The sequence below is a fragment of the Emydura macquarii genome, unplaced genomic scaffold (genome assembly GCF_026122565.2).
Source record: "Emydura macquarii macquarii isolate MOO-44397 ecotype Brisbane River unplaced genomic scaffold, CSIRO-AGI_Emac_v2 contig_3220, whole genome shotgun sequence".
Classification (NCBI taxonomy): Eukaryota; Metazoa; Chordata; order Testudines; family Chelidae; genus Emydura; species Emydura macquarii.
This window is the reverse complement of record NW_027133357.1, coordinates 11,117,287-11,144,875: the sequence shown is the minus strand read 5'-3', so window position 1 is coordinate 11,144,875 and position 27,589 is coordinate 11,117,287. Positions and strand designations below refer to the sequence as shown.

At 43.1% G+C, this 27,589-nt stretch overlaps 1 protein-coding gene across 6 annotated transcripts; it reads right to left on the bottom strand.

Moving 5' to 3' along the window:
* Positions 1–538: 538 nt before the first annotated feature.
* Positions 539–27,576, bottom strand: PFKFB2 (6-phosphofructo-2-kinase/fructose-2,6-biphosphatase 2). Of its 6 annotated transcripts, none has more exons than XM_067531733.1 (17): positions 27,539–27,576; positions 26,782–26,921; positions 24,246–24,371; positions 23,194–23,290; positions 19,951–20,017; positions 19,740–19,814; positions 19,090–19,146; positions 16,430–16,554; positions 15,795–16,002; positions 12,282–12,428; positions 11,215–11,319; positions 10,821–10,950; positions 7,721–7,783; positions 6,031–6,095; positions 3,949–4,128; positions 2,672–2,694; positions 539–1,598 (listed from the first exon to the last, which is right to left on the bottom strand). In XM_067531733.1, exons 2-17 carry the CDS (start codon positions 26,876–26,878, stop codon positions 1,541–1,543), a joined length of 1,623 nt encoding a protein of 540 aa, XP_067387834.1. In that variant the 5' UTR covers positions 26,879–26,921; positions 27,539–27,576; the 3' UTR covers positions 539–1,540. The 6 variants fall into 6 exon arrangements, with proteins under 6 accessions (XP_067387834.1, XP_067387832.1, XP_067387833.1 ...); XM_067531731.1 differs by lacking the exon at positions 27,539–27,576 and adding an exon at positions 27,450–27,523; XM_067531732.1 differs by lacking the exon at positions 27,539–27,576 and adding an exon at positions 27,212–27,386.
* Between the last annotated feature and the right edge of the window lie 13 nt (positions 27,577–27,589).

Here is a 27,589-nt window from a genome sequence, read left to right as displayed (position 1 = left end):
TTCAATACAGCTCTGCAATGAAGCTGTCAAATAGGACAAGGCATCTAACCTCAGTTCCACAGGAAAAAAAAATCTGCATTTCTCCTTCCCATTTCTTTCTCCCAATGAAATTGAAAGACGAGTGCATTGCCTATAAAATGAAGGCCATTGGATATCCGTTCCTCAGAGCATAACGTTGTCAGCATCAAGAAGGATTTGCAACTCTGATGAATTGCAAACATGGATTCATATAGGCTTAAATTCTGCTTTGGGTACCCTCTGGTGTGCTGGAGGGGGCACATTAAAAATGGTCCATGTAATGACTGGAGCACCCAAGAGGAGTAGTCTGGGAATAGTCGAGACAATTCCTGTGCATCCCTCTATACGAGGTAGTTCCTGGTCACTGGATCCATTAAATGAAAACACTGTGAAGCGTTTTAACAATGTTAAAAAGAGAATAACTGACCATCACTGTCATACTGACATTTTGATGTGCAACACCAGATTGAAAGGATCCCCCATTAGAAAGCAATGGAAACCAGAGGTTTTTAAAAAGCTGTTTCAAGATCAGTTCTCTAATTTAAAATCAATAGTTAAAATGAGCTCCCTCAAGTCCACGACAATGATATTTTGCACTTACATAGTACCTTTCATCAGATGATCTCAAAGCGCTTTATAAACCTGGGTACTATCCCCAGATGGGAAACCAAGGTGTAGGGAGATTGTGACTTGCTCAAAGCCAGAAAATTAGTCAATATGGAACCCATGGAATGGAACCTATAACTTTTGACTCCCAGACCCCAATTCTAAAACATTTCTCTGGCTACCAAGATGGTCAGCAAGGAGACAGCTTTTTGAAGGCCTTGTTCTAATGCAAACATTTTTCAGCTTCTTTTGAGACTATTCCTTTAAAGCAAAGTCACTTCTTCAACATAGCCGCAAAAACGCTGTTGCGTATCAGAAGTGCATTCCAGGCACAGTCAAAAATCTCTGGAGAGAGAGAGATTTTATGGCAAACGGCTGCAACTGGACACAAAACACCTTCTGCTCCATAGCCATATGGCAGCAGGTAGCCACAATGGGTAAAGTTCTCTAGGCAAAAAGCATTCAACAACTGGCAATAAGCAATACCATAGGCATTTAAATGAAGTTGCCACAAATGCATCAGGGAAAAAGATACCACTCCTCAGAGGAGAAAGCAAAAATGCTGTGAGAACATTAGACACAAAACCCAAATAGACACCTACCAAGAACCATCACAAAATTAAACAGAACTAACTAAAATTAAAATTAAATAAAACATTGTACAATCAGTTTCACAAATAAGATACATAAAATGCAACATTCAAGTCGATTTCACAGGCAAGGTATAAACGGAAACATCAAGTACAGCAAGAGATACGTGCGTTAACATTTGCCAGTGACATTCACTCAGGCATTTAAAGCAGGGACACCAAAGAGCCGTGTGGTCAGCAGGGTCATATCTGGTGCAAAGGGAAGCACGGGTAATTTCCTGGCCATTCTGCACAGTGTGATAGTAAAGGCCTCTTGCTCGACTGCCTCATTTGGTAGCTGGGACAGAAACCAAGGACTCACAGGTGATCTTGTTTGTTGGCTCCCTGGAAAGAAGGGATAATAGACTATTTATGTGTCCTCTCTCCCTGGGTATGAGAAAGAGAGAGATGCTACAGTATTCTTCAGCCCCATCCAATTCACCCCTCCTGTAGGATTATGGGATTGGAAAGTTACTGAGGATTAATAACTATACTTAACACGAATACAGCACTCCTCATGGTCTAAGCACTTTACAAACAAAGTTCACAATCCTGTGAGGTACCAACTTTCTCCTGTATGGTGGGAAATTCATTCAACCCCCACCTGAAGTCCATGGATGTTGAGGTCATGCAGCACCATTCAGGACTAGGCTATGATTAAATAACCCTCACAAAAACTCAGCGAGATAGGCACATAGGGGAGACTGAGGTAGATAGGGTAAGAGACTTGCCCAAAGCCTCAGAGATTTGGTGATCCAGCAGGAATTAGAACTCAAGAAGTTCCCGGCTCAGGCTGCTAGCCTTCTGGCAGAACTCCTCCTCCTCCCATTTACTGTAACCTGTAATTCATGTAAACTGTTCTGAAGTCCTGAAGATTAGGGCTGCATCATGACACCCACCTCTCTGTGTCACTCGCCATTTATTCATCTCGGTAGGGAATTCCACGCACTGATCCACAGCAAACTATGGCTACTAGCATCTTGTGTTGGAGACAGACACCTATGCTCAGATTCTCCCCTGGCGTAGCTCCACTGAATGACTTCTATGGGGTTACATCCAGAATGTAACTTGGGCCGGATACACTCTTGGTCTATCCCAGCAATCTTGCTCATCTGGGGTGAAATTCACTCCTTTGCAGATAGCCAACATGACGCTTATGCCCCATTAAATGCCATTGCAACTCTCATACTTGCCTCTGCTGCTGATGAATTTCATGTATGATAAATAGATTCTCCACCAACAATGGCCTCTCTTTAATTTGCTGGACTATTATGTGACCAATGATTTCCTTCTGCCCCAAGCATTCACTGTCCCTCCCACCCCGCAAAGTGATTTCCATGCAATCATCATCAAGAGAATTCCTACTTACTAAACAAACCCAGAGAGAATACATACAAGCTGAGTTCAGTGGTACTCACAAGCAAGCATTTCCCATTTGTAGCTGCAAAGAAAAAAGAAACAACACAGGATAGCTCACACTGCATTTTAACAGACTAAAAAATAATAATATAAAAGCAAAGCAGCAAACAAAGAAAAACTGAAACCACCCCCAGAATCTCATGTTAAGGAGGGACCATTGCAGACTTGTATCAGAAACAACTACCTGATAAAAGCCATGGAAACTGCATCCTAAAGCACCAATGAAGTCCAGCCAGTCAATCAGCTTCCTGGCTGAACGCTCATTTAAATGGCTCTATCCAATCCAGTGCATTACATATTGATAAAATGCATCATTGTTAATGTCACTGCAGGGAGAAATGATTTTTAAATACTAAGTTTAAAGGGATGTTTTCAGGTTTCAAATCATACTCTATGTAGCTCAGATTTTTTTTAAAGTGACTAGGTATTTTGGGTGTCTCCATTTCTCAGTGTGCAATTTGAGACACCTTAAGAGGGCCTAATTTTTGTAAAGTGCTCTCTGGAAAATTAGGCTTCTTTAAAGTGCCTTAAAATTGGGTATCCCAAATCAGTCACTTTTGAAAATGTAGGCTTATGTTTTACTATTATCACCATAGAATTATTAGAACTGAATTGGGGCCCAAATCATCACGTTACGTCTATTTTTTTTTTTTTTTTGCTTGGGGAAATCAGCAGAGCAGCACCAATGTGAAAGCAGAGTTACACTGGTGAAACAGAAGCACAGCTTTAAAAGCGTTACTTACAATTCAGTATTTATGCAGTGCGAAGTGCAAAAACTAAGCATTCAGCTTGGAACAACAAAAACAGACAAATCCATTTCAATTTACAAAGAGGCATAACTATTCCTCCCCCAACCAAGATCATACATGCAAAGCTGCTGCTGATCAATTTCACTGGCATCAGAGGATCACTTTGTTGCATATACCTTATAACATTCGGACAAGCAGAGAGTCCCTTAAAAATCAACCTGTCTGGAAAGGTGTATCATATTTTAAAACAAACCAGGAACTCAGTGTTATTCAATGGCATTCACCCTGCAGGGAATGTCATGATGCACCCTACAGGATTGCAGTTCCACCCCAATTTGGTGACTTTTAAGGGGTTTGTAATCTGAAGTTATTCTAAAGCAAAGGATGGTGATAAGGCATTTAGTCTTGAAGTTTCATTTGTGCATCGCACAGGACCATTGGAAAACCTCAGCAATTGTTTGGTCATTAGGTCTGGGTTTGCCTGGGGGAATGGAGCAAGACAGAGGAGTTACCACTTGGATACTGACTTGTATCTTCTGCTGATCAGCCCCATCTTGAGCCTCTGGGAACAGCCGAGACCCCAGCGGGTTGAAAGGCCTGCTCCCAACACTGTAATTTCGTGAGCGCTTTATTGTGTCTGGACTGGCCAGAGGCGTAAAGCTGTTTCTTCTCATCCTTACAGGGGTTTGGTTCTTTGGAAGGTTGCTCTGATTGAAAACAGAGGATATTACAAGGAATGAAAAGCAGAACCACAATCTGAAATCAAAGCTCATGGCAAGATATTTCCGACGCCAGAGACACTTTCCACCTACCGTAACCAGAAACCTAATCCTGCTTCTGCTCTACAGGCAGACCTCCCATTCAAACCAACTGAGGCCTAATCCAAAGCCCGGGGAAGTCAATGGGAAAATTCCTCCGTGTGGAGGACCAATACAAGATCTATGTGCCACTGAAGTCTTATTTTGAGAATTCACATGGTGCACAGGTGTTGTGCTAGCCCTCTGCATGGGGTAAATTTAAACTTCAGGATGGCTGCAAAATCAGGCCCATCCGCTGTAAAATTTCATCTGTCATCTTCTTTGAAGTTGTCCATTTCTAAACATTCCCTTTAACTTAGACCCATTGCACACTGAACAGTTGAGATGCTGCTTTAGTCCAGTAACCGCTGGTACAGTTCAGTGACAAAAAAGCATTTTAAAAAGCTCTTTCCCTTCTCTGTGTTCAAGTTGTGTTTTTTTAAACAACACAAAGCAGATAAAAATGTGTATTAAATAGTACATTTTTCACAAGCACTTATTTTTAGAGCTGCTGTATCTTGCCAGGAAAGCAAAGAATCAAATACTAACTGCTCTAAGGAGGCAGTGATGAGTCTGACAGAAAAAATGCCACAGTGCTAGCGCAATTTGAGTGCAGATTACAAACATTAAAATTGAACTAACCACTGAAATTCTGCTGAATCGCCTCTAAGTGGTCAGTTCAATGCAGGCGTTGCCTTTGCAAGACACCTTTAAAGCCTTCTGCCCCATCTACAACGTCCAAATTTGTCAATCTATGAGTCTCTTATCATACTGCAGCTCAGTAATAAAACAATTTAGATGCCACAAAGTTCAACAAGATCAAAAATAGATATTCATGACAATCATCTTCAGAGCGCTTTGCAAACACTGAAAGCTATTGATGCTGCGCTGCCGAAAATGGGCAGAGTGCCTGAAATATTCGGCGGAGAGCATTGCATGGCCCCTTCAAAGTAGAGGTTCTGTGAATTCGGCCCGTCAGTTTGAGCGAGTTTGACACCCCTGCACTACATAGTCCTAAGGGGTCATTCCCTACTATCTGTACCAGTTGTATCTGGGTCAGAATGTCCTTATTAGCACAGAATTTAAGAGTATCAGTTTGAAGAGACCAGAGTACAAAAAAACCTCTCTAGTTGCCTCAGATAACTACCTATACCTGAATCATTAGCTAAATCGCCAGCAACAGAACAAATGCACTGATGATGGTGTCTTGAAGGGTTAGCTTTCCAGGCAGACCACAGTTACAGCCGTGACCTTGACCTTTCCACAGCTTATTAGATCTTGTGAAACAGAATGAAAGCCAACAAGGAAGTTTATTTCTGGCTTTTTTTGTCCAATGCTATTTATAACTTTATACATTTGAAAGAGAGCTCACATTAGAGAAGTATAGTCATGAGCACCTTAAAAAGAGACATCATAGCAATGACAATGGAGAAATGCATCATTACAGATTGGGAATATCACCCTAAAGCTTTAAAAGGCACTGTTGATAAACTTTGCATTTAGTTTTCCTAATATGGTTATTGTAACAGTTTTAAAACGAACACTTCACTCATTCATGTTTGGAAACAACAAACTAAAATATCTGGAAAATGTATACTTGCAATAGCTTTGCTTAGAGAAGTTAATTATGCTTACAGGGACAATGCTTCAAAAGCAATTTTTGTGATGGCTGAAATGGATGAAAGATTGCTAACAGACACTCCACAGTGACTGCTCAGATCTGTAACATTATCTTTAGCGCAGGCTCTAGCTTTGTAATTTGTCAAACCTGACTCAAGGGCAGGGATTTTCAGTCAGATTTATGGTACTCACAGAAGGCTTGTCTCGGTGGGTATTCACTGCTTCGACATTCAAGGTGATCGTTTCCACTTTACACCCTTCACCAAATGAAAAGAGAAACTTCAAAGGAGAAACTACAATTTCTTTTAAAATCAATTATTTTCAGTTAAATTACTGGCAACTTGACAAGTTGTTTGCACAGAAGAAATTACTCAGTTTCTTCTTTTGTAAAGAACCTGTACATATACAGTACTTTAAATGTAATATTAATGATTCTACATGAATGTGTGATATGCAAAGTTTTAATTGCTTTCTCCTGTAGTTTTTCCTTCTAAAGTGCAGCTACTAAGACCTGGTCTACACTGGAGAGTGTTGTTGATAAAAGTCACTTTTTGTTGACAAAACAATCCTGGCACACACACTGCAATGACCCTTTTGTCCAGGAAACTGCCCTGTTTGTCGACAAAATAAAACCACTTAGACCAGAGGCGTAGAGCCTTTTTCAGCAGAAAAACCACATGTGTAGACGCTGCCCTTTATATCGCTAAAAATAGCCTCCCAATTATCCCAGCATGCCATTGTGGGTGCTGCTCTGGTAAACAGTTTAAGCTCGGCTGCCCTGCAGCTGTCTGCCTCCACCCCTCCCCTTTCCTGCCTGCTCTAAGCTACAGGGGAGGGTGTAACTCCTGATGTGCCATGCAGAGCCAGGGAGGGAGGTGGGGGCCGAGTCCCTCTCCCCTCCCCCCACGGGTGCACCAGACCTTCTCTCTGAAGAGGGTGGGGGGACAGGGGTGGGGGGCCGCCAGCTATGAGCTGTCTGTGTAGCAGCTTCTGCCTTGGGATTGGTTGCCTCCAGATGCTGCTGTCTGGAGTTAAAGAGACAGGACAAGTGCAGACACACACTATTCCCTGTCCCCAACACAGGCTGTCTGTCTGTCTCCCTCACACAGACACACACACTCACTCACTCTCCCCTCTTCCCCGGCTTCTGTGGGCTTCTTGTGCTCGTGTTCACCAGTGTCAGCGTGGCTGACGGGGCAGTTTAAAAGCGGCTGTCAAACTAGTCGGATGCCCGTGGAACTTTGGGATTCAGAAACCTTTGTCATGCGACGCTGTGCTTGCCCCGTGAGACACTGCAAACCCTGCCCAAAGCACCCGGCGTGCAGTTGCACAGTGGGATAGCTACTCACAGTGCACTGCTCACTTCCTCGACAAAAGAGCTGATCGTGTGAATGCACTCCACTGACAGGAGACGGGGAGACATGCAACAGCAATTTAAGTACAGCCATGGCTGTATGCCAGCAAAACTTTTGTCGACAAAACTTTCTAGTGCAGACAAGGCTTAAATAAGGGCGGCCTTCACACATAGAGATACATGCTATGTGGGTTATACTTATTGACACGACAACTAATTTTAGTTCATTTCATTCCTGAGTACAAGTTCAAGTCTGGAGAGAAAAACTGTTTTCCCGGTTGATAAACATAATCCATAGATAATAGGCCTCTTTTAGAAGAAACTGGTTGTTGCGCATAAGAGCTGCCTCATTTTCTAAAAATGTAATACTTTCTCTCATTTTGTCCCCCCTTATTTTTTTAGCAGCTTTTACAATAAATCTAACATCTACATAGTTAACAGGACATAATTTTGCATGTGTATTTTGATATCAAATTGCCCAGCAAATTCATAAACATTCAGCTAAATGAGAAAAAGGGAAATATTTACCGTAAGCAACTGGTGTGAGTTTGAATATGGTGTGAAGGGGGCACTTCAGATACGGCAATTCATCTAAAACCAGACAAGAAGAAGTTAAACATTGCATGTAGTGGGCACAGCTTGGAACTTTGCAGGAATTCTGTGGATCCTCAGTTTGGCCTTGATCTTACAAGGACTTACCCACATGCTTAACTTTAGGATCAGTTATGAATATGTTGAAGAGTTCCGGTCCCAGTACAGAGCCCTGAGGGACACCACTATTTACCTATCTCCATTCTGAAAACTGACCATTTATTCCTATCCTTCGTTTCCTATCTTTTAACCAGTTACTAGTCTAGGAGAAGATCTTCCCTCTTACTCAGTGACAGCTTACTTTGCTTAAGAGTCTTTGATGACGGCCCTTGTCAAAGGCTCTCTGAAAATCAAGGTACACTATATCCACTGGATCACCCTTGTGCACATGCTTGTTGACCCCTCAAAGAATTCTAGTAGACTGGTGAGGCATGATTTCCCTTTAGAAAAACCATGTTGATTCTTTCCCAACAAATCATGTTCATCTATGTGTCTGATAATTCTGTTCTTTACTAAAGTTACAACCAATTTGCCTGGTTCTGAAGCTAGGCTTACCAGCCTGTAATTGCCTGGATCACCTCTGCATCTTTTTGAAAAATTGGCATCACATTAGCTATCCTCTGGTCATCTGGTACAGAAGCTGATTTAAGTCCTAGTGACTTATTACTGTTTAACTTATCCGTTTGTCCCAAAACCTCCTCTAACACCTTAATCTGGGACAGTTCCTCAGATTTGTCACCTAAAAAGAATGGCTCAGGTTTGGGAATCTCCCTCACATCCTCAGCCATGCAGACCGATACAAAGAATTCATATAGTTTCTCCACAATAACCCTATCTTCCTTGAGTGTTCCTTAGCATCTCGATCATCCAGTGGCCCCAGTGGTTGCTTAGCAGGCTTCCTGCTTCTGATGTGCTTAAACATTTTTTGCTGTTACTTTTTGAGTCTTTGGCTAGCTGTTCTTCAAATTCTTTTTTGGCCTTCCTAATTATATTTTTACAGTTCACTTGTCAGAGTTTATGCTCCCTTTCTATTTTCCTCAATAGGATTTAACTTCCACTTTTTAAAGGATACCCTTTTTAATCCAACTGCTTCTTTTACTTGGTTGTTTAGCCCCGGTGGCCCTTTTTTGGTCCTCGTACGATGTTTTTAAATTTTGGATATACATTTAAGTTGAGCCACAATCACGGTGTCTTTAAAAAGTTTCCATGTAGCTTGCAGGGATTTCATTTTTGGCACCATACCTTTTAATTTCTGTTTAACTAACTCTCTCATTTTTGCATTGTTCCTCTTTCTGAAAGTAAATGCTACTGTGGTGGGCTGCTTTGGTGTTCCCCTCCACTCCACAAGGATGTTAAATTTTATTATGTTATGGTCATATTACCAAGTGGTCCTCTATATTCCCCTGTTGGTCCAGATCCTGTGCTCCACTTAAGACTAAATCAAGAATTGCCTCTCTTCCTGTAGGTTCCAGGACTAGCTGCTCCAAGAACCAATCACTTAAGGTCTCAAGAAACTTTATCTCTGCATCCCGTCTTGACGTGACATGTACCCAGCCAATATGGGGATAGCTGAAACCCCCCATTATTGCTGAATTTTTTATATTTATAGCCTCTCTAATCTGCCTGTACATTTCATAGTCACTATCACCATCCTGGTCAGGTGGTTGGTAGTGTATCCCTACTGCTATATTCTTATAGAATATCTAAGAAGATAATAGAAGGTAATTACCTAATAATTGGTTTGACATCCCCTTATCCCTCCTGGAATCTACTGCTGCAGTCCTGAGGGACCCCACTAGAATCAGCTTTGTGTGCTTCCTTCCTGCATTCATTCTCCCCCATCCCTCAGCCACCAACTCATTGCTCCAACTGTTCCATCTAAGGGCACATCAGCCTGCCAGGAGAGCTGCTATGGAGAACAGTCCTCCCATATTCTGATCACACGGCCTTCACAAGTGTCCGTCCTTGCCAGCTTTAGGAAGGAGAGACCAGGAGCTGAACCCAAGGGCTGAAATCCTGTCCCTACTGAAATCATTGGTTGCTTTACCTCTGATTTCAGTGGTGCCAGGATTCCTCCCAAGGTCTCCCCCTCATGGCCAGCAACACAGTCCCAGCAGACAGGCTTTGTACTTAGATAGGGATTTTTTTTCTTTTGTTCCTAACCTGCCACCCAGTGGAAATAGCTTTCAATAGCAGATACAGACATCCCTGAAAAACTGAGGCTTACAGCAAATATCCTCAAAGACCCAGCCACTTAGGGTCTGTCTACACTGCAATTAAAAATGCGCAGTGAAGGGTGAAGGGGCTGTTTAATTGCAGTGTAGACGTTCGGGCACAGGCTGCAATTACAATTAAACAGCCCCTTCACCCAAGCCCCGCAAGCCAAAGTCAGCTGGCTCGGGCCAGCCGTGGGTGTCTAACTGCCATGGCTTCTTGCAGCCACATGAGTCTAAGGGTATCTGCCCTGAAGAGACTTAAAGATTGTGGAGGACTCTTCAGAAGTTAAGGAATGCATCTCTGTGTCCCTTCTCTGTGTCATCTAGCCCTGCTGCTGTCCAGAAATTGGCTGGGTGATGCTCTCTCTCTAAGTACTTACCTGGCGCTCATTGCCATTGTATGTAAGCACCTCACAACCATTCATGGATTTGGTCCTCCTCTCACCCGGTCGGGTAAGGTGATATCATCCCTGGTTTCCAGATAGGAAACTGAAGCATGGGGCTGATTAAGTGTCTGTGGCAGAGAGGGGAACTGAACCCCCGTCTCTCAAGTCCAGTACAGGGACCTATCCATAGACTAAATTGACACACCTGAAGTGGCTGTGTTTCAGTGGCACTGCAAGGTGCGCTGTTTGTGAAGCACTTACAGATACTCTGGGGGTAAAATATGCTAGAGAAGTGTAAAGTATTATATTCCTGAGAAATGTTTTTCAGAAGCTCTGTTTTCGTAACAATTAAATAAACAACATGAACCTGCCTTCTGGAAGCTCTGTGATATAGCCAGCAACATCCACTGAACATAGTGACCTTTATTTTCATACCTGCGCTCTTGTCAAGGAAGTAGGCCAAGAGGCACCGCATAACAGCCTGGTGAGCAATAACCAGGACGTTGCCCTGGCGCTCCAACTCCATAATTACAGGCTCCAAACGCTGCACCAAGTCTTGGTACGACTAGAAAAACAAGGAAAAGATTCAACAGCACAAGGAGGTTTAGGGGTTTCACAAGTGTGCAGAGATGCCGCAACCAAGAGCAGGGCTTAAAATTGCTTCACATTAATCAAAACACAGATTAAAAATCGTAAAATATGGACGTTATAGAAGAACCGATAGCACTGGGGGTGGGGAGAAAGCTAGATATATTTTCAGATTAGTAACTGGCCCCTAACTTTATGAGGATAGTCAGCTATCGATACGTTATTACTGTAAACTCTTTACCTCTCCTCCAGGATAGCGATACAGATATTTCTCTTGATCCCTCAGTGCAAACTCCTCTGGGTACTGAGTTTCAATTTCTTCATAGGTCATCTCTTCACATATTCCCTGGGGGAAGAGGAATTGGTTACAAGGCAATTCATTTCAATAGATTTAAGCGTGAGGGTGAGGTGGAAGGATTGAAGACAGATGTTTCTGTGTTTATGTGGTAAGTGTTTTACATTTCATAACAGACAGGAGTAATTCTAACAGTGCTTCTACAGCACGTTTCATCTGAGAACCATGGACTGGGTCTACAAACTTTAATGACTTCAGCCTCTCACGCCTCCTGAAAGGCAGACAACCATTAACAACCTCATTATACAGATGCAGCCAGGCTAGCTCAGCTGAACTCAAGCGTCTTAACCTCTGCCCTCTGGGATGCAGCCCCCTGTTCAAAAACTGTTACAAACTAGTTTCTTGGGGAAGGTTTTCTGGCCCATGTTATGTGGGACATCAGACCAGAACAATGGTCCCTTCTGGCTTTGGAAGCTATGAATACAACAGAAATGACCTCGGCAAAGGAGAAAAAGTTCTCCCACAAATAAATACAGTGTGTTTTCTAGTTTGAATTTTAGACCCAAACCTTTACGTTCCATGGCTGCGGTTTTAGTTTTTTAAAAATCTGCATTGAAAAACAAGTATTTATTTCCATGTTAATATCTCCACAGATTATTTGCATGCAAGAATTATAGTGGGAATCACTGAAACATATTCTCGTTGTGGGTTGTTTCAGGTACCTCGGACCTTGAATGTTGAGCATTTTATGGTATCTGCTGTAAAGAGCATGGAGATACTTAGTTGGTTAAAAGCCTGCAGCCATTTTCAATTCTACGCCATGCAGTCTTATAGCTCACAGAGGTGAAGGGTGCAATATAAATACACAGTGTTGTGAAACATAATTAATGCCCAGAAAATGTTTAGACATTTTTGGATGGAAGAGGAAGACATTATTTCACGTTCACTATTCTTATTTATAAATCCCTAACAGTTCAATTTATCATTTTGGACCATTTCCCCACCCTACTCACAGCATCAATCTCATTCAGAATCTTCCATTGCTCATAGGGGACCCCCAAAGACTCAGCTGTCTGGATCGTTCTCTTCAGCTGGCTGGTCCAAACCTTCAAATCCACAATCTCTTGCTCGGCAATGAATTTTTTAAGTGCTTGAGCGAACTAAGAGAAATTGAAGCAAGTTGGGAGATGGTAAAAGTAACCACTGTGTTCAAAAAGGATTCATTCTTCATTGTGAAAATACGCTGAATCTCAAACCAGAGGGGCCTTAACAGAGAGCCATCCAGAGCCAATTAATGCCACTCTGGGTCTGGAGTGAATATGTTCACAGTTGTGAGATGTACAGATATCAAATATCCCTTGAATACATATTGGATAATAAGTTGCCATAGTTCCCTCTCACACTGTTAATCAGGAAGCTAAACATAGCAAACTAGGACTGCATCTAATCCCCTCTATATATATTCTCAACTTTAGCGTCTCCTCAGGACTAAATATAATGAGAATCAATATGCACGTCCCAGTATTTGGGACATCTTGTCTAGGAAGCATCAGTTAAGTTAAAGCTGAAGTACACATTCCCCATGAAAGGAAAGCTCCAATGCTTGTTAAGGTGCCTTCTGGCTACTGTTAGATTCTGAAACCAAAGACTCCCATAATTTGCTTGTGGATTAGACTTCCATCTCTCCTGGTCTAGCTAGACAGAGCCCGTACCAGATGACAGACAAGAATAACTGTTTGTTTTCCTGTGCAAAGTACTCTACCGTTTCCTACCAAGAACCCGAACTGTGTGCAGAAACGGAGTTAAACCAGTTAAGAATGCTTGCGAGGTGACCTACAGAAAGGTGAAGGACACATATAGGTCAAGCTTCATGATACCCCAAGAAATCCAAACCAACTATCGCTATCCCAAATTAGAAAATGTACGTTTATCTGCTTTATGAATCAAAGGCACCCTCTCTCTATATCAGGGTAACCTATCTTTTTTCTTTTCAAAATAATGTTTCTTGTTCCACTGTAAGCCCTGAAAGATGTGAAATCAAAAGTATTAACTATAATCAAAGAATGTATGGACTAGGTCCACTAAATTTAGAGGACCTGTAAAGGGATTTTGTTTGCTTTCTTTCTAAATAATTGCTGCATTAAGTGGTATGAACTGTATGGCACAAAAAGGAAAATGAACACTAAAAGATCTATGCAGTGTTGTAGCTGTGTTGGTCCAGAGTATTAGAGAGACAAGGTGGGTGAGGTAATATCTTTTACTGGACCAACTTCTGTTAGTGAGAAAGAGAAGCTTCTGAGCTTACACAGAGCTCTTTTTCAGGTCCTGTCCTGCAGCTGAATAGCTTCTCTCTTTCACCAACAAAAAGTTGGTCCAATAAAAGATATTACTTCGCCCACCTTGTCTCGCTGAAAGATATAAGTAGCTAACAATGCTTACCTTTGAAACGTCAAAAAAATGGCTTAAAAAGCAGAGATTCCAATTCACAGTACAAATAATACAGAAAAAAACCACCCCAGAAATAAGATCTTTGAAATGAATGAAACATCAAACCCTGCTAAGGATAGGAGAAATGTGTTATACACCAGCACCATCTGCTGGATATCAACGGAGAAACGGAGAGCTGAAAGCCAAAAGCCGTTCCGGAAGTGTTTAAACTAGAGCGTGTCTACCCCTCAAAAGGACCTGAAACAAGGGTACATAAAACTGAGGTCATCATGTGGTAGTGGGACCCCAGAGTCAGTTGGGCCCATGTGGACAAACTCTCTCCTCCTCCAGGATTATGAAGAGTTTGCCGAACCCACAAAAGGAACTGCAAGTCTGAGAAGTGCTGCTTGATGCTAGACCAGTCCTGCATCCTGACTCACCCACTCCTAGGGTTACCAGGCCTGAGATGGCCTTATCGGTGGTGAGACTCATTCCAGAGAGACTATTTCCCTTTGTGTTCTTTAATGTAAGTAACTGAGAGCTCCCCTACTGAATACGCACTCTCTCTAGTGAAAGTCCCTTAACGGGGTTCCACTCACCAAAAAAAGCACCTCCTCCTGGACCAGGCACGGTGGAGCGGCATTCTTCCCATTTGGCACCCCCTGCTACGGTCCCTCCACCACCACTGTGGTAGTCTCTCCTGTAATTTACAGTGCTCTCCCTTTGCAACCCAGCCTTCCTTCTGGGGTATCCAAGCCTCACCAGATAGTTCTGCACCCCTTTCCAGTGGCTGGTTGGGGAACTGAGGCCCTCTCTCTATACTGGGTTCCAGCCCAGGGACTCTATGACCAGCAGCCAAGGTCTACATGGTCTCTCTCTCCTTGATGCTGTTTTCCTGGGCTTTTTCCTACCAGGCCTGCTCAGACTCTCTTTCTTCACAGTTCCTCTTGGCTTGACCCTTCTTCCAGGGCTAGCATCCCAGGGCTCATAGTCCCCCCGGGTTTCCTACTTCTCTGCTCCCAGCAAGTGACTGTACACTCCTTCCTACAACTTCAAACTTCCTCTCAAGATTTCATACCCTGCTTCTCCTCCAGCTGGGCTTCATCAGCCATTAGGCCTTACCAGGCCCTGGCCCTCCTCCACGTGTAGTCTATAGGGTTAATTGGCCTATTTACCTAGTCAGACCTTGTGTGGGGTGGACACTCTGTCAACCATACTGTGGATTGTAACTAAATAATGCTATACACACATTTCTCCCATATAAATCCAAGCACACTGGCCTCAGAACTTCAAAGAAGAAATGTAAGCAGTTGCTTTTGATGTTTTCATCTAATCCCAAACCAAGCAAGAAACAACAAGGACCAAATTCAGAAGAGTGAGAGTACCCTAAGACAAATGCATCCTTATTGTCTGGAAGAACTGCATGAAGAGTGACAAATGCATTACATATACTAGAGAACTGATAACCGATGGCAACAGGTAAATGTAATAAGATATTGGGTGATGAATTTTGTTCCCTGGAATCGTTGCTGGATCCCAACACTCGTCTATGTTAATCACACAGAAGAAGGCACATGTATTTTGCACTCAGCGTATGCCTAGAAGATTTGTTCCATCTACACTTGATCAATAAACTGTGTTTATATACCAATGAGGTTTTAGGTGAATTAATAAACTGTCCATCAGTTAAGAAAAACAAAATGTCCTGATCTCAGAAATACTGTCTAAGATAAAAGTAGACCTGGAAAGAACTTACTATTAGTAATCTAAAGCTCCCTGGAGTCAATAAAGAGGTTTATTTGCTCGCGCAGTAAAGAATGAATCCTTTGCAGAATGAGCACCCTCACCGGCAGGGACCACAATGGAGTAGGGGGAGTGACTGCGGAAGATGCATGTGGGGATTTCAGTCCCAGGCTAAAGAGAAATCACACACCCCTGGGAGTCAGATTCAGGGCAGTTTTTCTGCTGGCATAAATGAGCACAACTCTGTTCAAGTCCATGGAATGGAGCCCATTTACACCAGCACACAATCTGACCCACATCCAGACTCCTTTTATATTGAGACAATGACGACAATCCTGACACTGTCAAGAACATACCTGCTTCCCACGTGGCGACAGGCCAGAATCCCCACCGATCTTGCCAACAAGGTTATAGTCGCTCTCACCATGACGGCAAAGGTAGATGGTGCGTGGCTGGACGTGAATATTCATTAGGTAATAGACGATTTTACTCTGGATGTAATCCCGGACACGGTTTACCAGGAACCGCTGTCCCACATTAATCACTTTGATGAAGGAAAGGTCTCTACAGTCAACAGAGAACAAGCACATGCGTCAGCATCTCTAAAGCAAAGTGGGTTTTGTGTATCTGTGTATTCCTGTAATACTGATATTGCTGCTAGCACTGGGCACTGAGATATCTCAGTGATGAGTAACTTAGAAAACCCTTAGAGAGAGAGGACAGACTATTATGATGTAATACAGCTAGCTACTTAAATATTACTATTTTATACACTAGAGAGAAATCCTTGCAAATAATTTTGGACACAATCCCGCTCTCCTCACACAAGCAAATCTCCCGCTGACGACATTGCAAAGTCAATGAGAGTTTTGCCAGCATAGGGACTGCAGCATGTCAGCTTAGGGAACAAAACCGGCAGAAGAAAGCAGCCCAGGTGTCTATTTCCACGGCCTGTCCAGCAAGTGACATGCTGCTAAATCTCGCCTCTTACTTGTCATGATTTGCTGGATCAAGGGGCTGGTACGTGACTTGATAGCACTCTATCCTCTTCAGGAAATCGCCCATCACGTTCTCTCTGTTCCTCTCTGGGTAGTCAGGGCTGGAGACCTTCACTTCCTGATCAACAGACAGACAGTCAGACTTAGTCAACGTTAAGCAAACTTCACGTAAAGCAGAAGAATTGAATTATTAAGTCACATTCTTCTTCGATTTTCAAACAAGCAAACACTGTTCACGTTTCCTCTTCCCCATGCCCGCCTGCCCTGCGGGGAAAAAACCTGCTCCTGGCAAGAAAACAAAGAACAATTTCAAAGGGCACATGGGAGCATTTGGCCTAGGGGCAGATACAGCTGCCTTGACTTTTTCCTTTCCACACGAACCATTTACTGCATGTCTTCCCATGGAAATAAAACCAAGCTCCAAGATAAAATGCTTCACAGCTCTACTTTGGGTTCCAAGTTCGCACATAAATAACCCATCCGTCTTGACGGTCACGTGCCTACAAATATTAACCACTTATCTCAGATGTGAAACGTAAGAATAAGGCTATCAGAACCGCATACAGTATTGCAAAGGGCTCCCCATCCCAGGCAGTTTATACAGGGCTAGGACAGCACCAGAATAAGAACAGCAAAGTTACACTTCTTAGAAGCAGTTCAGTTTCTACCTTTCTCTGCCTGTGGAGATAAGAAAGTCCAGTTTTTGTGATCCTGGCATAAACTTCACCGAAGCAGGGTAAGAGCATATTGGATGGGTTTAACCTAGGATGCCCTCCGTGATTCCACAAAGGAAATTCAGATTGAAGGTTAGAACTCATTCTTTGGGCCAGATAGTGATCTCTCTTATGACAGCATGAATCCAGAGTCACTCAGCTGATTCTAACTGCTTATTCTGAATTTACACTGGTGTAACTGAGATTAACACCTGGCCCAGTCGTCTCCGTGGAGAACATTCAGTATGACTTCACAGAATCACCTGCCAACATGCATGGACAATAGAATGAGGTAGAGTAAAAGCCTTCAGACCCAGAATCGTCTCAGTTTTGTGGATTAGCTTTAACTGTACTGCAGGGCTCAGCAATTTAATATTTGTTTTACATGAATGAAAAAGAAAAGTAGTATTTTAAGAGACCTGAAAGCATGAGAACCTGTTGTATTTTATTCCCCTTCTCCTCACACATTCTGACATTATATCATAACCAGTCTCAGTGGGACTAGAATATAGAAAAGTGCATTCACCTTCACCGAGTATTCTAACAATCAAGATACACATTTAGGGCCTGATACTCTGACACCCTACATCCTGTGCAGTCATTTACACCAATGCAAAGCAGACGTGCACTGCTACCATTTTGATTTGGTAGCAGTTTACATCCACTCTGCACTCATTCAGTCCTGGTGTAAACGGCTGTGGAATGTTCAGGGCAACAGAGAATCAGTGCTCTTGAGGTTCTACCACATTAATATGCACATATGTGCATGTTTATTGATCGGACTACATGGAACCTGTATAGCCTAACTGAGGGCTCCATTCTCAGTTTATTCTCCAATTCTACTAGATTGTACTAGATTATCTGGTGGTCCCGTCTGGCCTTAAACTCTAGGATTAATGATCTACTGTGCCCAAGGCACTTCTTAGTGTGCAGAATTCTGATACACTAATCACTTCTTAAAAGGGCATGCGGGCACTACAATGACCCGAGCACTTTAGGTTCACTATTGTGTACTCATCTTGGCCTTATTGTTTTGACATGATTTAATGTTCCTGGTCTGTAATATCCCCTCCTAGTACCCTGTGCAGCTACTGTTTACAGTTCAGATTCTAATGAGACTGGGATATTGACAAAGAACACTTATAAAAGGGGGCGGTGGGAAATTTGACTGAAGGTTATGCTCAATTTCAGGTCACCTTTCCTTGCTCTACACAGATATGCTACTGGGCCACTATTTTTGGTATGGCTCTTACGTAATAGGTGCATTACTCTGCATGGCTTTTAGAGAGCTCAGTAAAGATCTTATTTTTTTTAAAAAGCACATTGACTTGATCCCAAACATGACCTAGTAGTTCTGTGTTGCTCAGTGCGTGCGTTGCTGTGTCACCTTGGACCAGACTTTCAGAAAAGCTCAGTAGGCTGGGTTCTGAGCTCTTGAAAAGCCTGCTATAAAATGTCACAACGGGAACTGCTAGGTTCCCTTGTGCACAGAATACCGATCTGTTGGCTGGCTCCACCCTTGCGCATCAACAGGATGTTCGAGCAGACCAGAGCCCACAAAAAGTGGTGTAAATTCATAGCCTGGCCTCGTCCCAGGCACAGCAAAGCAGAGGGATCTACACACTCGGCTCAAAGATCACAGAGAAACCCACTGTGCTGAGATATTACACAGAGCTTGCTGCCACCGGCACTGGAAATAAGGGTCACTCATGGAAGGGATGGCGCAGTCTAGCAGCACACTGTAAACATATCAGAGACAGCCCTGAATGGCAAAGCACAGATCTGGATCCAAACCTCCCCAAAATTCAGGCCCATCTCTAATCACGGTGAATCGCAGCTGTTACCGTGAGCCATTATAATGATCTGTGATCTTCCATGACAAACATCAAGTCTTTTACAGCAGATGCTACAGGCTGAGCCTGTGAACATTCAACACCCACCAGGATATTGGCAGCAATGACTTCTGGATCATCACAGACAGACTCCACAAAAAACACCTAGAGAAGAGGCAATGAAGCACGTTTAGTGGAATTAAGAGCCTCTAGATTAACGTAAATAGGCCATGTTAATTTCCAGCATAGCCCCAAATGAGAGTTACCCAATGGGCAGATGTACCCAGATATGCTTTGTGAGAAACTAACCTTGCTCCTAACTTTAAAAACAGTGGGTTCCTGTTATCTGTCTAACTAGGAATGTGTGCCACACTCATCCTCATGCTCTCTGGGCACCTGAGAGATAAGGGCTGATCAGGGCAGAGTATTTTGTTTGGGATAACCCAACAGCCAACCCACTAAAACAGGGGCAATCCCCAAATCAGACATATGCATAGCAGAGTGCTGATTCTCCCCTACCTTGCACTTTTAATATTCATTTACACCTGTGCAGAGTGGGTGAAAAACAACACCAGAACAGCATTTCAAACAAGCTTTGCAGAGGTGGAAATGATGACACAAGCCATGAAACTGCAGCTGCACTGTACAAAGATAAGGGCCCAAATCTGCCCTCCGGTGCACAGACGCTCATGGCAGTAGTATACATCCGAGGTAGGCATTCAGTCCTACAGTTCTTATGCCAAATAAATAAAAGTCACCTTATAAGCATTCTCTTTAGCAAAATTTAAGATCAAGTCCCTCCTCTCTCGAGTCGTGTTGGTCGCATCAAACACCTTTTAAAAAAAAAAAAAAATCCCAGCCAACATTAGCTATTATTTTTAAAGCTGCCAGAAGGGTTTGGATGAAAAACTCAGGCACTGATTTAATAACGTTTTGATTAAAACTCTGCTTAATAAGGTGTTATCTTACAGCTATCTGGCCGCACTCCTCCATGACATAGGTTTTCACATCTTCCAGGGCCACCAAGGCACACTGTCTGTAAGGGGAGAAATTGGCAGCATTGCATATGGTGTAACGTGTTCAGATTCCAAACCTCATGAACCACAGCTCCGAAGTTCACAGTGGGATAAGTTTTAAATATGATATTTCTCTCTCCTGAACTGCATCCTCTGCACGCTTCACAGAGCCTTGGAGGTTCTGCCAACTCTCTGTAAATCCCTTTTCCCACCTCCATGCCTGTTCTGAGGACACTATCCTTCCAGCCAAGGAGTCTGTTGCCATCTCTCCTTAAAGGAACAAATGGGTCACTGTGGAGTCATATTCTTTGAGATCAAGTGCACTGTCAGCTAGGGAAGATAGATTCGGAGAGCAGAAGCTGAACCAAGATTTCCCAAGCCGGTTACTCAATGGGACAATAAGGATTTGTTAATCCATTTTCTTTTTATTTGTATTCCATGCCCCTCTTAGCAACTGAATTTTATCCTCTGGGCCCCAATTCTGCTTCCCTGGAAGTAAACAACAAAATCCCCACCAACTTCAATGGGAGCATGCTCAGACCCTTTATTAGATTTATTGTTTTAGCATCATTTGACATCTCTCTTTCCCCAGGGCCTCTTCTGTCGTTAAACAGTCTCTACTGTACAGCTGAGGTGAAATCCTGCCTCCCACCAGCTGAAAGTCAAGGGGAGTTTTGGCACGGACTGCAGCGGAGTGAGGATTTCACCCTTGGCATTCATCTATCAGGATAAACTTTCCTTAGAAGAACACCCAGTCAAGAGGGTGAAAAAGCGTGGCAGCTTGTAAACATGCCCGTGCAAGGAGCAAAGTTCACAGTCTTGGGGGGATAGTTACACCTCTGCTAACCTGCTAAAGAGGATCTGAAGTTTGTAACCCGCTCATGAGCAGGAGGCCTCAGGCCAACCCTGAAGACCCAGCTTCTAGGGCAGCTGTTTTAATGGCATGCACTCAATAACCCACAAAGCACCCAGAGCCCCCCAGCTGCGTGAATTTTGTGGGAGAAGCCTATTGAAGTCACCTTGAATTCGTACTACAGTGTTGGTATCTGGCTGCATGCAAATAAACAGTAAGAAAATAGATCTGGAGCTGGGAATTGTTTATTCCGGCAGACACGTATGAAGTCAAAGCAGAACCCTGGAACGGCTGACTTTTAGACTGACATAGCGGTAACTTGAGTTCAGAAGCAAACTCCTGAGCAATGCAGAATCCATAAGTCATTAAGCTTTGATTTCAATAGCTATGGGAAAAGCATAGTTTTGCTGCCATTATAATCAATGGGAGTTTTGTCACAAATACTGATGGGAGGATGAAACCCTAAATATTTCATTCTATTGGATGGTACACATAAGGTACACAGAAACACATAGAGATTATAGGGGCTATAAAATCGTAGGTTCTCGTATGCCTGTGACCTACAAAAGTCCAAATTACTAGAGCGTTTAACAACATCCCGCTCCGTTGTAAGAACCACAAGCAAGTTCACGTGCTTGGAAATTTCCCCATGCACTCACTGCAAAATTAAGTTACCAGGTGGGGTTAATTTACTTTTCTCCCTATATAGTTACAGGAATCCATTTAAAAGATGTTCTTGGAGTTTCTAATAGCCCTAAACCTGTGTAGTTACAGCTATACCATCAACTGGGCCTTTTTAATTTCATCTCAAAGTGCCAGCAATCAGAGGGAGAATGGAGGTGGGAAAAGGAGGATTTAAATGAAAAAATGTGTATTTTTGAAGAGCACCGGTTTACACACAATTAAATTGTCACATTGGGCCACACTGCACCCCATGATCACTCTTACAGTGTAATTATAGCACGTCATGTAAGAGGTTTCTGGAATGCTCATGACGTACTGAACATTACTGTTATAGTAATATGTTTGTTGCAATGTCATGTGTATGGTCATGAGGCTTCGTTATGTAATAGGCCCAAAGATGTGTCTCATGGCTTAAAACATTTCCAAGCAAGCCTCTGAGCAGAGGGGCATTTCACACCTCATTAAGGCTTGTATGGAACAACCCAGCTCAACATTCTAGGAACAAAGGACTGGTCCAGACGTCAACAAACGAATCCACGAAGGACCTCAGTGACTCAGGCCATGGAGGGAACCTTACTCGGAGAGTGTTTGTCACCTGACCCAGAAGGGGGGGGAAGGGGGAGCGACGCCCCAGAGGGGAGAAGGAACATTTTTAAAAGGGGAGACATTTTGCTGTTGGCTCTCTCTTCCACCTCCATCTACAAACACCACCAAGCAACTGAAGGGCTGATCACAGGTGCGGAGGCTGAGAATCATCTGAGACCCTTGTAAGGTTAGTCACCTGATGCTGAAGGTTACTGAAAGTGTTAAGCTTAGTTTAGAATGTGTTTTGTTTGTTGTTTTCTCTTGACCAAATCTGACTTGCTTTCCTCTGATTTATAATCACTTAAAGTCTTTCTGTAATTAATAGATTATTTGTTTTATCTAAAACTTGATTTAAGGTGCGTTAGAGACTCCATTTGAAGTGACAAGGCTGGTGCATATCAATTTCTTTGTTAAACTGATGCACTGATTATGAGCTTGCAGTCTCCAGTGGGCAGCACGGAACATTAGAAGATGGAAGTTCCTAGGGTTGCATCTAGGACTGGGGGATATTAGCTGTGGTCATTCTGTTGCCTGATCTAAAGAGTGGCTTGCCAGAAGCACTCGGTCACTCAGTTGGGAGCAACCTGCTTGCTGGAGGCTGGGCGTATACTGCCCAGGAGTGGGAGTTCACACAGCAAAGCAGAGTAAGACGGGCTCCAAGAGTGGTGGATTGGGGTGACACTGATTCATCAGTCCAGAATGCAGAGGGGAACATCAGACAGATGCCACCAAAGCATATTGTAAAATAATATGGAATATCCTCAGGTAGAACAAATTATTAATCCACTCCACAAAACATTCACGGCAGGCCCAAATCTGCTATCTTTACCCACCCAGTGTAATACTTTACTCTGTGAGCAGTCTCCATTGAAATTAGTGGGACCACTGATGCAGTAAGGTCCTTCTTAACCTAAGCAATGGTGGCAGAATTAAGTTCCATATTAGTCTATAGACATTAAATGTAAATTCCCACGATCATAGGTAAAGTCTGAAACTAGCTGCACAGACTTTACAATGAGATGAACTTTTTCCCCTACTATTCACGTTGGGTTGGACTCTCTGACACAGACTTACTTCCGAATCTTCATGGCTTCTTTGTTATCATGTCTGAAAAAATCGTAGGATTTGTATGACTGCACTGCTTCACGACGATATACTCCTAGATTAAACACTTCACAAAAACAAATGAAGACATGTGATTTGCATTATTTCACAAATACATTTTACCTGGTCGTGAATGAAGAGGAGACTCGCATCCTTAACTTGATTAATACAGCAATTTATGCGCCCTCACGCCAAATACAATCTTCCAACGATTTTACTTCATATTAACTTTTGCAAACATCATGACAATTCCTTATGATTGAAATCTAAAAAACTTAAACCACATCACAGAATTTGAGGAAATATATTTCAGAAACTCTGATTTTCCTTGTATACTTTCTCCCAGATCTCCTCAAGCTAATTCACATTTTGCTATCAGCATATTCATGTACAATTCCTGTTCCCATTAAGCAGTATTACATGCACTCGCTAAAGAGAGAAGAGACCCAAGTCAAGCAGATGGGAGTTTATAATATCTCATGCACTTTGCTAAACAAGAATTTAGTTCTCATAAAAGATACCAGACTGGCAGCCCAGGAAACCAAAGGCCTCTGTCTGAGTGAAATTCACCCCTGTGCAGAGAGCCTGCGCAAGGGTCTATGAAACACTTAAGACCTACTCTGAGGACGTAAGTAATGCATAGATTTTGTGTTGGCCCTCTGCACAGGGGTGATGTTCCCTCTCTGAGCACAGAATACATACAGCTTGAGTAGCACAAGTGCAAGCTTCCCCCACATCCTGACTCTTGCCAATTTGCCTGGAGAAAGCACCTCTAGAGAATTCAGTTGCTATGGATCAAACTGAATCTTTGGGCTTTGTGGTGGCGCTGCCCGTAAGGCTTTATGCTGTAGAATCTTGTTCACAGGGGACAATGCTGAGGCGAGCACCCCATGACATTGTTGTCAAGTTATGACAACTTTTAGTGACTTTAAACGTGGGCTGGATTAAAAAAAATGTCTCATTGCCAGCTCTGTGACCCATCCATCACTTTATGCTACCACATACAAAAAATACGTACATACCCTTGGTAGGCACGCCAATCCAGTTGAGGTAGCGGGTTAACTTCTTGGACATATAAGTCTTGCCCCGGGCAGGAAGGCCAATCATTACAATCAAAGTCGGGGAGTTGGTCATATAGGAAGCCCATGCTGCAAAGAGGAGGAGGCAAAATCAGTACATTAATTAAAACAGCTTAGAACAAAAACCAAGCAAGAAGCGAATTTCATCTCTGGAGTAACTCACTGCCTCTGTCCATCTACCAGCCACACAAAAGGTTATTGTATGTTTCAGACAATTGAGTCATTATCATGTACTTCCATCCAATTAATGTTAATAGCGATCACTGGACCACAGCATGGCTCTCACAGGGCGTTAGATAATGAAGCAGGTTAGTGACTGATCAGCCCCTGGGAACAGGGAAAATAACGTGTGACTAATGTGTCAGCCAAAATACGTCATTCAGAGTTAAAAATATTTACCAATTAAGCAGGAACTGTCAAGGACATAGGAAAAAATTCTTTAATAAAAGAGATCATATTTCTGCACTAAGAGCAGACAGGAAGCTAATTTATTCCTTAACATACTGAACAATGATCTGAGAAGCTAAATGGGTCATGTTTAGCCTGTTACTGAGAAACAGGATGATAGATATGGCAACACGTGCTCACATATTAAACTGGTCAAAGCAAGTGAATATAAATCGAATGGAATACAGAACAGACAAGATAGGACTTAAAGTATTTTCCATATTTAAATGGCCTGATGAGATGATTTGGCCACACATGATAAAATTCAAATGTAATGTCAGATGTAAATCTAGTCAAAGACTCTGTTACAGGTAGATCTGTGCACAACACCTGTCCCCAAATCCTCTTGCCAATTTTTTGTAGTTTTACAGCCATATTTGTCTGTTATTAAGACCGTTCTTCTCTCACCTGTTGCTGTGCACGAAAACCCACAGAAACAACAGGGGAACTGACTTTGGGGAAGCTAGCTGTATCATGTGCTGTCAAATGCACAAAGTAAACAAATGGGAAAAATAAATACTTTTTCCCCCCCGGCCTCTTTCAGTCATAGTCATTTTAAGGATTACTTGCAACCATCATAGGTAAAACATTGTCAGACACAAACATAACCTTTAAATTGATGATATCCCTTTAAATAGCTTTATAAAGGATCTGGAGGAAGAGGCAAACAAGATTTCAATTTAATCCTCAGAGTGACCTCGATTGGGAGGTTTTGAAAAAAAATCAGTAAAGACATGGAGTTATGGGATTCAGAAAAGTTAGATACATGAGCAGGAAATAACAAAATGAGTGTAATCTGTGTAAGTGCAACTAGTACATGTGGAGAAAAAGTAATTCCTAATAAAGACATTCAATGGGAATGAAAATCAATGGGGGAGAGATGCTTGGAAAGCAGTAAAAATCAAAACAGACTTCTGGTGATTATGCAGCCCTAAATCATACCATCATGTATGTGCATCCTTTCTACTGAACAAATACCTTTGGGATTCTTTGCAGAATTAGTTCCTGGCCTATGAAAACAGAAGACTGGAAGGGCTAGGTTAAAAGATTTCAATAGAGATTGGTAGACACTAGGTTTGGCACCAACTCCCCATATCACAGATGTACCATGCCCAGATCACTGCCTGATGAAGCACATTAGACAGAAATATGGAACAACGTTCCATGGTGAGCTATTTTAAACCACTGTTCAGTACAGTTGTGCTACTTGTTGCCTAGTAGGCGTGGGTGACTTTCAAGAACAGAGGTTACATTAAAACTCCAATCTACATTAAAATAGATTTCCTTTTTAAACAGCTGAATTACAAAGCATTATTAACTTGAAAGGTAAACGTGTCCAGAAGAGCAAAACATTTCAAATATAACTGGACAGAAGGGATACAAACAAGAACTGTAAACTTATAAAGGTGAAGTAATATTTTAGGAGCCTACATGAAATGATTTCTGGGGATCTCAATTCCAAGTGGACATCATAAAAAACCATCACAGTCGTTCCTCTTGTTAGCAGCCTCAGCAAAGAACTGAATGGGACATAGATAATGAACAGCCCCTCTGGGTCAGAGCTGAAGCCATTTGGGGAGGCAGCAAGTGGGAAGCCGGCACAGCCACTGTTGTACTTGTGCTGAGGGTTGCATGGGGGATACAATTCAGTGGTCAAGTTATAACAAGTAAAATAATTCATTTAAGATGTTTATGTTAGGGCCTTAAAAACAAAAATTGTGCATGACAGGTTGACCCAAAAAAACCCCAATGCACTATAGTCATGATTCTGCAAAAGCTCTGCATAGACAGATCCTGCACTCATCTACAGCTCATTTCATGATTCTGGATAGGCCTAAATTCATTTTTGGTGTAATGCCACTGACGTTCAACAGAGTTGCACTAGGATGGATGAAATTGTATTTATCTTAAGTGCTGCCCTGAGCTAGAAGGACCAAAGCATGACTGACTACCTCTTTTTATAAACAAGTGAAAGAGAAATTCATTGCAAGACACAAGATCTATTTTTCTCAAGACCATCAAAAATACTCACAGCACTTTTTTTCCGAGACTCGCAGATGTGAAGTTTTGTTTTCCTGGTTGCTGTTGTTGTTGTTCTGCTCCGGGACTGGTGCTGTATGTCCTGACATTGCTGCTGATCACACCCTTGTTCGGCGTTGGACCTTCAGACTCCTGGAGACGAAAAGAAGAACCAAGAAACAAATCCTTCTGAAATCTGGTAGAGGAGGCATGGCAATGTCTCTGTGCTGTTAACACCTGGCGGCAGGGAAAGGCAGCCATACCACAGTCTCAGAGCTGCAGCCCAAGGTCAAAAGCAGGTCGGGACATTCCCAGTTGCTACAAGATAAGGCAAAGCACAGAAAAAGGAAGCAGAGGAGGAGAGAAATGCACCCCGGCTCAGCTGGGAGGTGAAGGGAGCATCTCAGCCAGGGAAGAGAAGGGTTAGAGGGGAGGGCACCTACTTCTCCACCTTGGGTGTGCCTCACAACCATGTAGGTTACAGCCTTTCCCCAACCTCCCCGCCTTTAAACCCTGGCCCTGTCTGGGGGCCGAGCCCGGCATGCCAAGGCTGGGACGATTGCCCAGGTGGTGTGCAAGCTGCCTTTCGGGGGAAGCAGGTCCCTCCGCCAGGCAGGCGCTCGCAATCCCCGCTCCAGCCTGCACTGCCCTTCGTCGGCTCCCGCCCTGCAGCCTCCTCACCCCCAGCCCCGCCGCTTGCCACGCCGAACCGCAAGCCGGAGCCTTCATCCGGCACGAGCCCGGGGGTGAGGGAGGGAGGGACGGAGCACCTGGCGGGGCGGGGCGCTCTGCACCTGCTAGGAGGCTCCCGCTGCAGGCCG

Bases quoted from the DNA above. Each gene is read 5' to 3' on its own strand.
- PFKFB2 (XM_067531733.1), bottom strand. From the start codon at position 26,878: ATGTCAGGACATACAGCACCAGTCCCGGAGCAGAACAACAACAACAGC. The intron at 10,951-11,214 runs GTAAAGAGTTTA...TTGTTTTTCTAG, and splicing joins ATCGCTATCCTGGAGGAGAG to TCGTACCAAGACTTGGTGCA. The intron at 1,599-2,671 runs GTGAGTACCACT...CCTTCTTTCCAG, and splicing joins CAAATGGGAAATGCTTGCTT to GGAGCCAACAAACAAGATCA.